The 13,555-nt window shown below is 38.6% G+C and overlaps 1 protein-coding gene across 1 annotated transcript in view; it reads left to right on the forward strand.

The window, feature by feature from the left end:
- syne2b (spectrin repeat containing, nuclear envelope 2b) overlaps positions 1-13,555 on the forward strand; it is a 121,491-nt gene continuing 107,936 nt past the window's right edge. The window contains exons 1-13 of the mRNA XM_067480370.1: positions 1-119; positions 5,268-5,329; positions 7,170-7,265; positions 7,367-7,444; positions 7,554-7,646; positions 7,945-8,147; positions 8,733-8,932; positions 9,531-9,631; positions 12,121-12,234; positions 12,314-12,451; positions 12,623-12,787; positions 12,943-13,055; positions 13,348-13,516. Coding sequence (XP_067336471.1) covers positions 32-119; positions 5,268-5,329; positions 7,170-7,265; positions 7,367-7,444; positions 7,554-7,646; positions 7,945-8,147; positions 8,733-8,932; positions 9,531-9,631; positions 12,121-12,234; positions 12,314-12,451; positions 12,623-12,787; positions 12,943-13,055; positions 13,348-13,516 — 1,620 coding nt within the window. The 5' untranslated portion in view covers positions 1-31. The remainder of the gene's footprint in view (positions 120-5,267; positions 5,330-7,169; positions 7,266-7,366; positions 7,445-7,553; positions 7,647-7,944; positions 8,148-8,732; positions 8,933-9,530; positions 9,632-12,120; positions 12,235-12,313; positions 12,452-12,622; positions 12,788-12,942; positions 13,056-13,347; positions 13,517-13,555) is intronic.

Here is a 13,555-nt window from a genome sequence, read left to right on the forward strand (position 1 = left end):
CATGCTTTAGGGTGGCTGTGGATGAGAAAGTATGTCATCAGACTTCTTCTCCAGAGATGATCTGGTGGAAAGGGGGTCCATCCCCCTGGACATCGACAATGTCCACATGCTTCTGCAGGGTCAGTCCCTCACCACTCATTCCTTGTGCTTTCTAGACTTCCATTCGGTCTCTTTGGTGGCTGCTGTGCTACTTTTATAGTCTAGTGATTTGCTTCAAGCATTCAAGCAAAACTGAGTGAAGGCTCATTGTTTCTTGTCTCAGTTGACACTGAGAGGAAGACTGGGGTCATGGAAGTGCAACAGGAAATGCTCAGTTTCTTGATCTGGCTGTTTTATATACGTTTCTATGGCAACATAATAACTTTTAAACTTAAGTTAGATGGCTTAATCAGGGGAGTAGTCCATAATTCCAATCCGACTTTCTGATTCTTACTGCTGATAAGGGGATTGCATCTTGTTGTATGGCCTCTGTTGTATGACACTCACCTCTACGCTGTGGTGGATGTTAGCAATGTTTCCCCCACATTCTTGTTCTCCTTTGCTGACCTGTTTTGTGCATGTTGCTCTGTACACCAGTACTTTCTTTCTTTTTCAGGACTTCCCAAATTACTCTGATTGATTTGTGCTCCCTTCTCAGATTCAAAGCGGCAGCTTATTCTTCCTGTTTTTCATGATTCAAACCTTTTACTAGCAGTTTAAGGAGTAGTCATGTAGAGCCAATGTTTGAAAAATCAATAACAAGGACACGTTTGGGGAAACAAGAAACACCTGTCAGTCATGTTTCAGTTCTTTTGCTCATTTCAAGTTTGGGTCATCTGACACAAAAGGTGCTTTATGTTGTTTAATATATGTAGCTATAAATAGCCCGCATTAAAAGCTGAAAAGTATTGAGGCTGATATTGTGGACAGTTTATTACCAGCATCTTCTCCTGCCTGCCTTTCTTTATCAACCCCTTCAGAGGGGTTTTCTCTGTATCCACTCACCTCAGCTTTTTTTCCATTTCGTATGTTTTGGGTCCATTCTTGCAAGCTTCTCTGAACTATTTTTAGTGCAAGACTTTCCACCTTTCCTCCCCACATTTAGAACACAGTGTGTTTTTATTAAAACCTCTTAGAAATTTTTTCCAGCTATGTCATTTTCAGCTGGTACAATGTGCAACGTAGATGATGTAAGTTTAACTCTCCCAAGAGAAGCCAGCTTGTTAAATTAGCTAGTTTTTTTTTTTTATTTGAAGTGTAATGGTGAAAGCATGTCTCTAAAAGTAGCTCTTATTGTGTGCAGTCGGCTGGATTCAGTGTTTGCATTAGCAGAGTTAGAAAGGATACTCTTTGTACTCAGTGCATGTAATCTGGTTTTATTATATGAATAATAGTGTGAGAGGAGGCTGGTGAGCAAAGTTGTTGCTCAAAAACATTTAAGAATGTGTATGCCTGTTATAGGAGAGTAGACCTGTGATGTTCCAAGTAAACACGAGCTATAATGCCTCTACAGTATATATACTTTTTCTGTTTAACATTTATTATAATATTCATGAACTTTCTGAACTTGTGCACTCACATTATGGAGTTTGTAATCATGGTCAACCTGCTTTTCCAGAGCTCCACCAGATGGCATCATCTGAAATCCGAATGATGCAAAAACTCCGGGTGATGTCATCTGGAGGAGTTTTTCAGCTAGAAGCAGAGAAATATTTGAATATAGGAAAGTTTACAAGCAATAACCTACACTTACACCCTAAACTATAGTCATAGAGAGCAAGTTGAAAATTGGTAAAGTTGCTGTTTAACACCCTCCAATTGCCCAGTGTGGGTAGACTTTTTTTTGTTCGTTTGGTGAGTAAGACTTTATAACAAAATAGTTATGAAATAAAACACTTGATGTATGGACACACTGCTTCTGTTTTCTGTCCATGTCAGAGTTTTACAGGAAAACTCATTTAAGCGGACAACATAAATGATCTGCCAGTCACGTATATGTGAAACAAAATCATTGAGTCTTGCGTTTGCAGGACACTGAGTAAAACACTAAAAGTAATTGCAATGATTTCCTACTGTTTAATGAACAAGTGTACATCTAGTAGTTAGAGCAGTGCCTGTCCAGCAGCAGAGCAAATGTTTAGAAGAGCAAGTTACATGTTGGGCATTGTTACACTTTACTATCTCCCATTTTCCTGGCTGTAGCTATGAGATTGGTGGGCCAATAGTCAGTGCATTTTTTTAGCTTATGTACCATTAAGTACCCTGGAGGCAGCAGGAGGATTAGCTTGTTTCAGGTCCTGTTTGGGCAGGACTGAAGCTCTGTGAGTCAAACTTGAAGAGGGTGGTGCACAGTCGGACTCACCTGCTTCCCTGGAAACTGTGTAGAATATTAGCTGGTTAGTAAGAATTATTGAGAAGCTAATTTTGTAACAATTTGTTTCTTCAAATTCCTTCTCGTGCAATCGTGGATTTTAGGGCCAGTAAAGTAAACTATGTGTTTAAAAGAAAAATAAGTTTGATTTGAACTGACGTACACACGAGTTGTTTGATCTGATAAAAATACCTGCTGAATCAGCATGAGTGAGCCAATCATGGGTGAGTTTGTTTATTTGCCTCCAAAAATAACTTCTATTAAAACAGAACAAAATTAGCTCTGTAGGTTTGATTGGATAGAGTTACCAGCATAATAAAATGTTGATTTCAAGTGGAACGATGCAAAATAACAGATCTGTGCACAAGCATTGAGTGGTAAAAGTTCTGCAAGTCCTATGCAACATATCAATCCAGAATGGATTCAGTTTTGGAACTGAATCCTGGTAAATTTAGGCTTTAGACAGAACAATGAGCAGTAAGCCTTTATCAGCAGCTAAATCAGAAATCAAATATAAACTTCAATCTGCTTTAAATGAAACTTTGTTCTTAGGGCAAGTGTAGGGCAGGTCCTGGATCTGATGAAGAAAATGTTTTCCCTCCCAAGTTAGACATGCAAATCCATAACCCAGTACTGTCTCAACTTGGCTCAACTCTACAACACTGCTTTTGATTTGTTTCCATTCTCCATTTTTCTTCAAGCCAATATTATGCAGTGACAAAGCAGCTTAATATGTTTTAGCTTTGTCACCTGCAAGATTATCATAACCATATTTTAATTGAATTTAGGTGTGTAAAAGCCAATTTTAGATTATACAAATCTGCCTTTACTGTGCTCAACCTAGTGATTTAATGACATTTTTTAATGTCAAATAAAGTTTGCCCCATTTGCTGTTATAATTTACATTAGTAACCTATTATTATTATTATTATTATTATTACATATCCATTTATTTAAATATTGTTTTGTAAGTATTGCCTTTTGCATTGCAAGTGGTATCGATTTTTGTAAGGTTCCAGTCCAGCCAGTCCAATAAATTGGGCCCACTTTACCTGTATTACAGTAAACCACCGAGGACTTATTTAATAATAATTCTTAAATTAGTTAAATAAACACACATATTTTCAAATGACTGTGTGTATACAATGCATGGTTAGTTCAGAAAGACTAACAGTCCATTTCATGGTGATGACCATAAGTTCTACTTTCCAAACCAATATTTCTGGTGTGTTGTAGACTTCTGAACCGTAGTTGAAATTGTCTTACATAACACATTGTGACGATTTGTACGGTTTTGACTTTTCTACATAGTCTAAACTACTTGTTTGTTTTGAATTGTGTAATCAAGGTAGCAGAGGCTAATTTTAGGGGCACAGCTGCTAAAATGGAAGCACTCTGGAAGCGACTGTAAAGTGTTGTGGTTACCGAGGCCAGATGGGTCTGTTTAAAGTAATTCATCTGGCAAACTTTCAAGTGTGTCACAGCTCTCCAGTTTCTTCATCCTCTTGAATTGGCCACCGGGAACTTCCAAAAAAACTCTAAAGATTGGTGAGCAGTTGTGCTTCTGTGCCGGTCTTTAAAAGGTTATGTTTGAGGATTATGTTGCTTAAGAAAACAAACCTACTTTCTCTCCTTCTTCATATTCTATTGATGATAACAAAGTAATTATAATAAGATGTCTGAGTCATCGTAGAGGTCTCATATGATTAAGATTAGACTGCAAGTAAACTGAATCCAAAGATGGCCTGCTGTTAAACATATTAAGGCAGAAAATAGTCTTGAGGCTTTCCTTTAATGCATTTCAGAAGTCTAGTCTGCTATAGAGGGACAGACTGACCAGAGAAGAGAAAGGATCAGGAGCCTCCAGCTGCTGTAGTTAATGCTGAAAACTGGTAAATTGACCTAAAGTTTAGCTGGAATTGGAATATGACCATCTGTCATTGTTGTCAGGTAGAACAACCCCACTGCTCTAATCTGATCGTTTATTTCTTGTTTAACAAAAACAATTAATATCTAACTTTTTTTTTAACTATTCTTTAATTTTTTTTTTTCAAATTTGATAATTAATTTGTTTGATAAAAGTTTTGCGCTGAAGGATAATTTTTGGAGATACAGACTAACATCAGACTCAGATGTTGACTGTGTCACTAAGTAAATGAGGACGATGGAGAATGAGGACTGGATTATTTGTGAGACTCTTCATACTGTCGCTGACCTGAACGACTTTATTGAGGTTTACAATGGTGAGTGATGGCCAATTTCAATCTTGGGTTTGTAAGCCCTTCTTTCAGTTCATACCACTACAGACATACACAGATGCCAGATTTCAACACACAGGTGCAATAAAATGTTGAAGCATGTATTTCAAAATGCATAAACAATATGTAAAAATGCAGGTACGTGAAGTAACTTATTCCAAGACATTTACCGGCAGGGAAATTACAGTCAACACCTGGGGCCACAACTACTTATGCTACTTGTATGCATCACTTTCACACAGTGTTGAACTACCTTTATTGCTTTTTTTCAGTTATTAAAATGTACTACCCTCTGATTATAAAGAGGCAAACTCTTGGCTCTGCTGAACGTTGGTTTAACATACTGCACCATACATAGTGGTTAGGTGGCCATTTTCTGCAAGTAGTCATTTGGAGACGACGATTGTTATCCAGCCTACTTCGATCTCATGGGGCCTGAGTTTAACTGCTCGCTTAATCAAGGAGACACATTCCTCACTGTAATGATTAGCAATCTGGGAAATACACCAACTCTGCATCTGCACTCAGTATAAACAGTCAATGTACAGCATCAAAAATGTCTGCATTTAAATGTGCATCAATATGTGATCTACTTCTTGCATGTGTGATCTTTTGAAGGAAAATATGACATCCTGTTTTTTTTTTTTCTTTTTTTTCAGTGGAACAAGAACAGATCCAGAAGCGGACCTTCACCAACTGGGTCAATGCTCAACTGGTAAAGGTGAGCTGTAGCTCTGATCTCTGAACTCTATTTAAGATCTAACAAAGGGACGCTAAGTTTATTTTTCATTCTATGCCGTGCTGGATAAAGCACTGAATTTGTTGGATGTTGATTTGTTAAATATAAAAGTACCACGTCCACATGGTGAAGTGACCTGATTTGCCTGCAGTTAAACATGTTATCCAGTCATAGTTTGATAACGTGCACAGTGATTTCCATCACGCTACACTGAGTTTAAACACGACAGTCCAGGTGAGCGGGAACATGTGAGGGCAGGATGGTCATCAGCTGCACTCGCATGTACACCAAGAATCCTTAATAAATAAAATGGTTCTGGAAAGAATTATTATTCCTAAAGACTATCACCCAGTCTGTTGAATAATGTTATTAGTAGACTACTTGTATTTTTTACCCTCACTGTATATAGTTAAAAGAAACATTTGGTAAATAATGAAAGAACTTTGCCAAAAACTCCACTGAAGTTAATCAAATTGTTAGGGCTTAATTAATCAGTTGACCGTATTAAATCATTTTTAATGCTTTCATGTAGTTAACAAAACCAAAATAAATGTAAGAGATTTGTGCTTTGACGCTTAACGAGTTATGTCAACCCTCATAAAACATGACTGTACCATCCGTAATTATTATTTGGACAAAGATGGCATTTTTACAAAAGGTCACTGCCTTGTTCTAGAACTACCAGAGCATGAGTCATTTGACTTTCTGCCTCATGCTGAAGGTCAGCAGTGGATGTGACAGTGGGGTGTAGGTGGTGTTAGGGAACTATGTACATATAATTAGAGCGTTGCAGAGCAAGGTTCACAGCACACAGATGGACAGGAACAGACGGCCATCATCCTCCCCCTTCCCTCCACCGCACCTCCTCAACCCACCGAGTGGACGTCCAGCCAGCTCTGGGCTTGGTGTGTGACTTCAGCGGGGTATCTGGTGGAGATAATTGTTAATCCTTTGGCGATTGTTCACATTAGCGCTCACATTGCAACGTTATCCTGTGTCACATGTGAATATAATAGTAATGCTCTGTGCCTCTACATTGGAAAAATAGCTGCCGTTCTTCATGCAGTATTTTGCTCTTTAACCAAAGGTTATTTTGTGCACTGGGAAAGCTCTTGTTACATATTGGCATTGGCATTATGATGTGTTCTGGACTGTCATAACTTTCATGTTCTAATAATGATGTTTTCCTTTAAAAGTGTCATATAAAACAAGTATTAAATAATGCTAATTATAATTCCCATAGCCAGCATGTATATGCAATTCAGTTTTATTCTGTTCAATTAAATTTTATCCTATCCCATCTACTGGGAGGACCCTGTGATATTGTTATTTATGTACAGTCACGTGAGTGATAATGTGTAGGTATACTGTTGCATTTTTGTCTTTATGATTTAGGACTTGTCAGATGTGAATTGTAAAACTAAACTAATATCAGAAGGAAAAATACAACTTTTGAAACGAGCCACTTTGTTTTTATATTCCAGCAAGTGTTTTATTCTTTAATTAGTTTTTTTGGATGCCTTATAAGCTTATAGAGCTAAAGGCATTTATTTTGCTCAGCATCTATATGGTTTTGCTTACTTATCATGTGCCAAAATTAATGATGAAGGGTAAGTGGTTTTATTCGCTCCTCCTTGGTTAATGGACCCTTGGAAGCAAAAGCTTTAAACTGTTTTTCTGTAATGAACATATCTATGTGATTTTATCTCTTTTAGAAATAGATTTTGCAGCCTTTGTGAAATGTAAAGTATGAGCTCCCTGAGTGTCTTACAGCTACAAATGCAAGCATAAAGAAAGTAACATAAAATGTGTTGTGTGACAGCGGAGGCCAGCATGCATGGTTGTGGATCTGTTCAATGACTTCCGGGATGGCTCCAAACTGCTGGACCTGCTGGAGGTTATGAGTGGCCAGAGAATTGTGAGTTGTTGTTTTTTTCTTTTTCTTTTTCTGCTCAGCAGTTTACGTGTTTTTAAGGCGTATTGAACCATCTGGCTTGACCCACTGGTTGTGATTTGCAGAGTCGGGAGAGAGGCAGGGGAATGTTTCAGCACAGAAGCAACATTGAGAAAGCTCTTTCCTTTCTAAAAAAGAAATCGGTAAATTAGAAAAATGCGGTCAACTGTCAACCAATATACTACAATAAGTTTCCTTGTTTTGTTTGTTGGCCCTTTAAAAGTTAAAACTCTTTTCCTGTTTTCTCCCCAGATCAAACTAGTCAACATAAACATTCCTGACATCATTGATGGCAAACCCTCAATCATCCTGGGCCTCATATGGACAATCATTTTACAGTATCATGTGAGTTTAACAAGTGTCATTTTTGAAGATTTGTAATCGTCCTCTTCTTCCTCAAACTCTTTACCCACAACTTCGATTTGCGTAGTTTATTTCTTCTTAATTTTCCTATTCTTTCTTTACACTCTCCTTCTCAAGTTATAATTATAGCTGTCAGAAATTAGAACAGTTGTTTTCTGTTTAATTCCAAACAGAAATGTATTAGTCGAATTGGATACTCAATTGAGCGAATAAGAGGAGGAGGCAAAACACTAGCTAGTATTAGACAAATTGATTCCTACAATGTCTGTGGGTTTCTCAGATCGAGGAGTTGGCCAGCGGCTTATCATTCGAGTCACGTCAGTCCTCCATGGAGTCTCTGGCCACTATGGACTCGCGCTCCACCCTGTCGAGTCGCTCGGCCAGCAGCAGTCCTCTTCCTCCCAGAGGCTCACCACTGCACAACCGTTTCAGGATTTCAGCCAAGAAGGCCCTGCTGCTCTGGGTCCGTGAACAGTGCCACAAGTAAGTACTCGGGCAACTGAATGGCTTTAATGGACAAATGTTTACAGGGACCTGTTGGTCATCTCTAGGTTTAGGCTAGAGACCAAAATATGATCAGGGCTTTCCTGTTGGTGCTGTAGGTGTCCAGATGCTTTGGCTGCCAAAATTTATTTAAATATTCCTTCCCAAAGTTTTGGTTATTATATTTCTATAAATATTTATAAATGTTTGAAAAAAATTAAGTCAAAATGGAAATAGTTGATATATACGTTACATATGTATTTACTTTTAAATTGAACATATCACAAAAATACTGACATGCACACATTTTTACTGTGGTCTTGTGGACCTTGTATTTTAATAAGCTTAACTTAAATATTGTATATCATCTAAACAGTTGTGAGAAATTAATAAAACAGCTTCCATTTACCTGGTTTTCTGCATAAATTAGACAAGAAATTTTCACTAAAGTCACAAATACCAACAAATACTCTAAGCTGACAAAGCAGAACATCAACAGGCCTGATCTTTTTATGTCTTTATTGAACACAACCGTTAAGCATACAAAGTGACATTTATATATTGTATATCATTTGTTTCCTTCAGAGCTGGCTGTTCAATAAATGTAAAGGACTTCAAGGGGAGCTGGAGGAGTGGAGTGGTATTCCTGGCAGTCCTATATGCTCTGCGTCCCGACCTGGTAGATCTGCCTAAAGCCCGAACCAGAAGCAACAAACAGAACCTGGAGGAGGCCTTTCGGATTGCAGAGAGAGAGCTGAGGATTCCCAGACTGTTGGAGCCTGATGGTAACTGAGCTTTATTGTTCAAAACCCAAATGACAACTCAGAAGGAAATGCACTAAAACTGCTTTCGTCTCTATATCACGCCAGTTCTCTGCAATCAGTTTTCTACAGTTGCAGTTAGTTCTGCAAAATTATATAAAGCTGTTTTATTCTTCTGTTTGCTCTGTAGCCTTTCCTCCTGTGACTACTGGACTTTTCCGAACAAAGTTGTCAAACAAACACTTTTTCCAAAATATGCATTATCACATTTTTCTCATAGACATTTTTAAGTAGCAGCAATTGATGTGGAGCCAAGTGAATCTTTGCAAAATTGTTTAGAGTGTATCTGAGACCTGTGACTGAGCCATACCCAGTGAGCCTGAAGGCATGTGGGATGACGAATAGTCTGATGACTATCCCAATGCTTGTTTTCTTCCGTATTGTATAAAACCCTCGCTTGTTTCACTCCTGTCTTAGTTTAGTAACCGGCTGCTATCAGATGGATCATTTACAGACAGGAAAGTTTTAAACTCCTCTGCCTTCAGAAGCTGTCATTAGTCTTAACTTTGGCAGTGGTGTGGTAGTGTGAGGTTGATCATGGAGGACTCTGATATTGATGCAGATGTGGACGTTCGAGACCCTGATGAGAAGTCCATCATGACCTATGTGGCTCAGTTTCTGCAGTACTCCCAAGACCTGCCAGTTCCTGAGGAGGAAATGCAGGTCTGTATAACTATGGTGTGTTCTACACAAACAACTAGCAACACAGTGCACCATTTGGCACTTGTGCAAAAAAGTGTTAATGTTGCTGTAGCTCTTGATTTTCGACAACCAGTTCATGCAGATTTGAGGATGTTTTTTGTTGCTCTACAGCTGCATTCCAGGATACAGGTGAGCTCAGTCTAATCTAGTCTTGCTCAGTAAGCACTGTTTTGGATAATTGCGGCTCAAAGGCAGGTTCGACATCAAGGTTAAAATCTGGCACAATTTTGTTGGAAAGGGATTTTTACATGTCAGTACAGAACATAAGGAGAATTATTTTTACTTTATTATATTGTGCATCAAGTTCAAACTACACATCTGGATGTTATAAAGCTTTCTTTACATTTTTGCCCATATTAATCTAAATATATATAAAGATTTCTGACCTTGAAATCAGCAAATCATTGCACTGACTGATGACTGCACACAATCTTTGCCCCTAAAGGTAGATGGACATGCTGTATGTACACACAATTTAAGTCACGGAAACAAAACATCCTGTTCTAAAAGCATAAACCTGAGAAAGGGTATTTTATTGTGAAACAATAAAGGGTATTGTTCTTAATAGACTCCACATCACTTTGATGCTCCTCTGTTATGTGCTGCAAATACTCAAATATTGATACAGTATAACTTTGGCATCTAAGTAACCATTGCACTGATAGAATATATGCATTTGTGAAAAGCTGACATCAGCCTCCAATGAAGTTGCAAGTGAAATAAATTGTGGCTTGCACCTGGAAAGCTTGTGCAAGTTGTGCTGTTTTAGCTGTATCATGTTTGTTGTTAGATTTGGTTGTTATGACATGGTACTGTGTTTCTGGTTTTGCCTATAATTATCTCTGACATCTCCTGCTATATTTCCAACTTTATGTTTAGAATTTCTTTACTTTCTTTGCACCCTTTTTTTTCTACTGTTCCCTTCTCTCCTTTCTCTTTTCTTCTAGATACAATATCTGACTCCTTCTAAAAGCCCTTCTCCTATCAACCTACCTGTTTACTACACTCCTGCTATTTCTGCTTCACCCCTGCGGCAGGTAGACCCGGTTTTCAGATCCCACCACTGTTTCATGTTTCATCATTCATCAACTTGCTTAGGTTCTCAAAGATAAAAGGCTTTTTACAAACTGCAACAAAATATAACAGATTTGTAATAAAAAAAGCAACAACAAAAAACTAAACCAATCTGCTCTATTTCTGTCAGTGCCACTCTCCCCGTCACTCCTTTATGGTTTGAATGCACACCTCTCAACTATGTACTTGTTGTAGTTGTCAGCCTCAATACTTGTACACGTGAAAGTCAATCACAGCAAACGTTTGAGGCAACAATAATTAACTTTAGATTTTATTGCTGTGGATTATGTATTGTAAAGACATGCCATGATAGTAGTTTATTAGAATAGCACTGCAGCTACTTAAAGTAAAATCTCAGTTGCTTAAAGCCAAGATTACCTTGGAGTCACGTGGTTTTTATAAGCACGACTGATCATGCAAAATTGAACTAGTTTGCCCTGTTCTCTAGGGAGGAATCCAAAACCACAGCAAGGGTGTGTATCTTGGCCTCCCATGAGATGAATAAAACCCTCAGAGGGTGACTGCAGTGCAGCAGATCCTTTCACTGAGATATTGCCAGTGTCGCTTGTCACAGAGCTCACAACAGATTAGTCACACTGGACAAAACACCTGTTAGACTGCGATTGTGACAACACCTCCACATATTCATATGTAGCTGCTGTAGACATTTGAGTTTTTATCCATGTTCTGTGTTGTTACTTTAAACAAAGAAATTTCCAGTGTTGGTGCAAGATGCATCGCATTGCATTACATCCCCATTTATAGGAAAAGAGAATCCTAATGCAGGTGGGTGCTGTACATGTCTCTATGTTCTTATGAGTGCAAACCAACTTTGTAGACAAAACAAACTTACATATGGGCTTGGTTCTCTGCTGTGCACAGACTTGCTTCAAGTACAAGAATTTCTGGCACCGCGGCTGCCATTCTGTTTTGTGTAAAGTATCCCATGACTGGAGTTGGTGCCTTGTGGGAGAGGTTTTTGCTTGGCTCATTTGGTTTATTGGTTCTGTTAATACAACTTCCCAGCACTGAATTAAAAGACTATTTTAGCATATTTTATGTGCTAAAGACGATTTAGTCCTAAAAACAGTAGAGAAGCTTTTTATCTGCAGCCATTGTTTTGTCCTTTAACTTAGTTTGTCATTTGGCATTGATTAAAATACAGCCACTGTCACTTAAACTATGGACAATGTTTAGCTCCACTGTGTTTTGAACAGTGCAAGACAAGAGACTTAAATAAACTTTGGTTTATTACTCATTTTGACAACTTCAACTAAAAATGTGTTTATTCTTATGTGATGGAAATGACAATTGAGTTTACCCTAGAACTGATCATCATAACTTGTTAACCCATTTCTTGTATTTCATGTTGGCAGGTGACACCTGATCGCAAGGCACAGGAAGTGACCTGCTGGTTGGTTCAAGCTTATGATGAGCTGCTGGAGGGATGGGACTCCACAGAGGGTGAAAGCTACTCGGAGAGATACCATGTATGTTTCTAGCTTGATGGAAATATGTCTGTTTGAGTTGAACGGTGGGAAACAAGATTTGGCATTTTCCATCCTCTAGGTATTTCAGACGTTTTTGGTGTCCTTTAATGAGCAACGGCGGCCCATCACGCCTCTGCTGACGGCGATGAGACGAACCCCAAAGCTGAGCGAAGAGCAGCGTGCTCTAAGAGATGCGTGGGATGCCCTCACTGAAAAGGTCAGTTCCTGTGAATTGTCTGGACCCAAACTTTTCTTAAATATAATATATAATAATAAATGTATAAACGCAATATAAATATATCGTATACTGCTACCTGAATCAGGTGATATTCAGATAACTTTAAGCATCTCTGCTTCTGCCTTTGTGTGCATGTACTTTTTTATGTAGCTTCGAGAATACAAAGTTGAGCTGGATATGAGTCTTCCACCCCCCTTGGATGCAGTGGCCCGCTGGTTGCTGAGAACAGAGGGTGCTCTCGCTGAGGAGGAGGGTGATCCCCAGGACCATGGCCATGCTGCTGACGATGCCAGGGAGAAACAGGAGCTGCTTAAAGTGAATATTTACCACATTTAACCCTTTCAACTAAAGGAAATGAAAGTAATACTGACTTAATGAGGCAGGATTTGATTAATGTATGAGTTTTGTCTTTGTAAGGTGTTGAAATAGACTGACGGGCTTTCAAATAAATGGGCTGTTTATTGCCTTAGGTTTGCCTAGAGGAGATGCCACAGCAGTTAAAGACCTTCCAGTCCTTCCAGAATTTGGATGAATATGGAAACTTGATTGTTCCTGTTGAAAAAATGGATGAGCTAAAGAGGAGGTGAGCATAGGGATGGGTGGAATATGAAACACTTTCAACACAATCTGATGGTTTGCTGTTTTAATAAACAGGTATTTGATCAGTGTGACATTTTACATTAGCATTTAAATAAAGTCATTGGTGGAATTTCACATACGCTAAACCTTCGAGTTTGCCATTTTTTAAAATTTAGAGTGTTTGTTTTTTTTTCCTTCTGTTTGTACTGCACAATTTCACCTGTATTGCATATTTCTATGGGCTATGTAAGCCTAAAATATGCACATTTAATCTTTTTCATGGATGCCTTCTCCAGGTTCACGAGTGTGCGAGTGACTGCTAAGTACCATGGAATCAAGCTGGAGTACCAGGAGCACCGCCACACAGTTTTAGATCTGTTGGGACAGATCAGGGCTAAGCTGCGGGTCTGGAAGAGACCTTTCATATCCCCAGAGGCTGTCAGGGTGTTGCTGCAAGAGTGGCATGTCAGTAGTTCTTTGTTCAGATTCTGTTTCTTTGTCTTC

The sequence above is a fragment of the Channa argus genome, chromosome 16 (genome assembly GCF_033026475.1).
Source record: "Channa argus isolate prfri chromosome 16, Channa argus male v1.0, whole genome shotgun sequence".
Classification (NCBI taxonomy): Eukaryota; Metazoa; Chordata; class Actinopteri; order Anabantiformes; family Channidae; genus Channa; species Channa argus.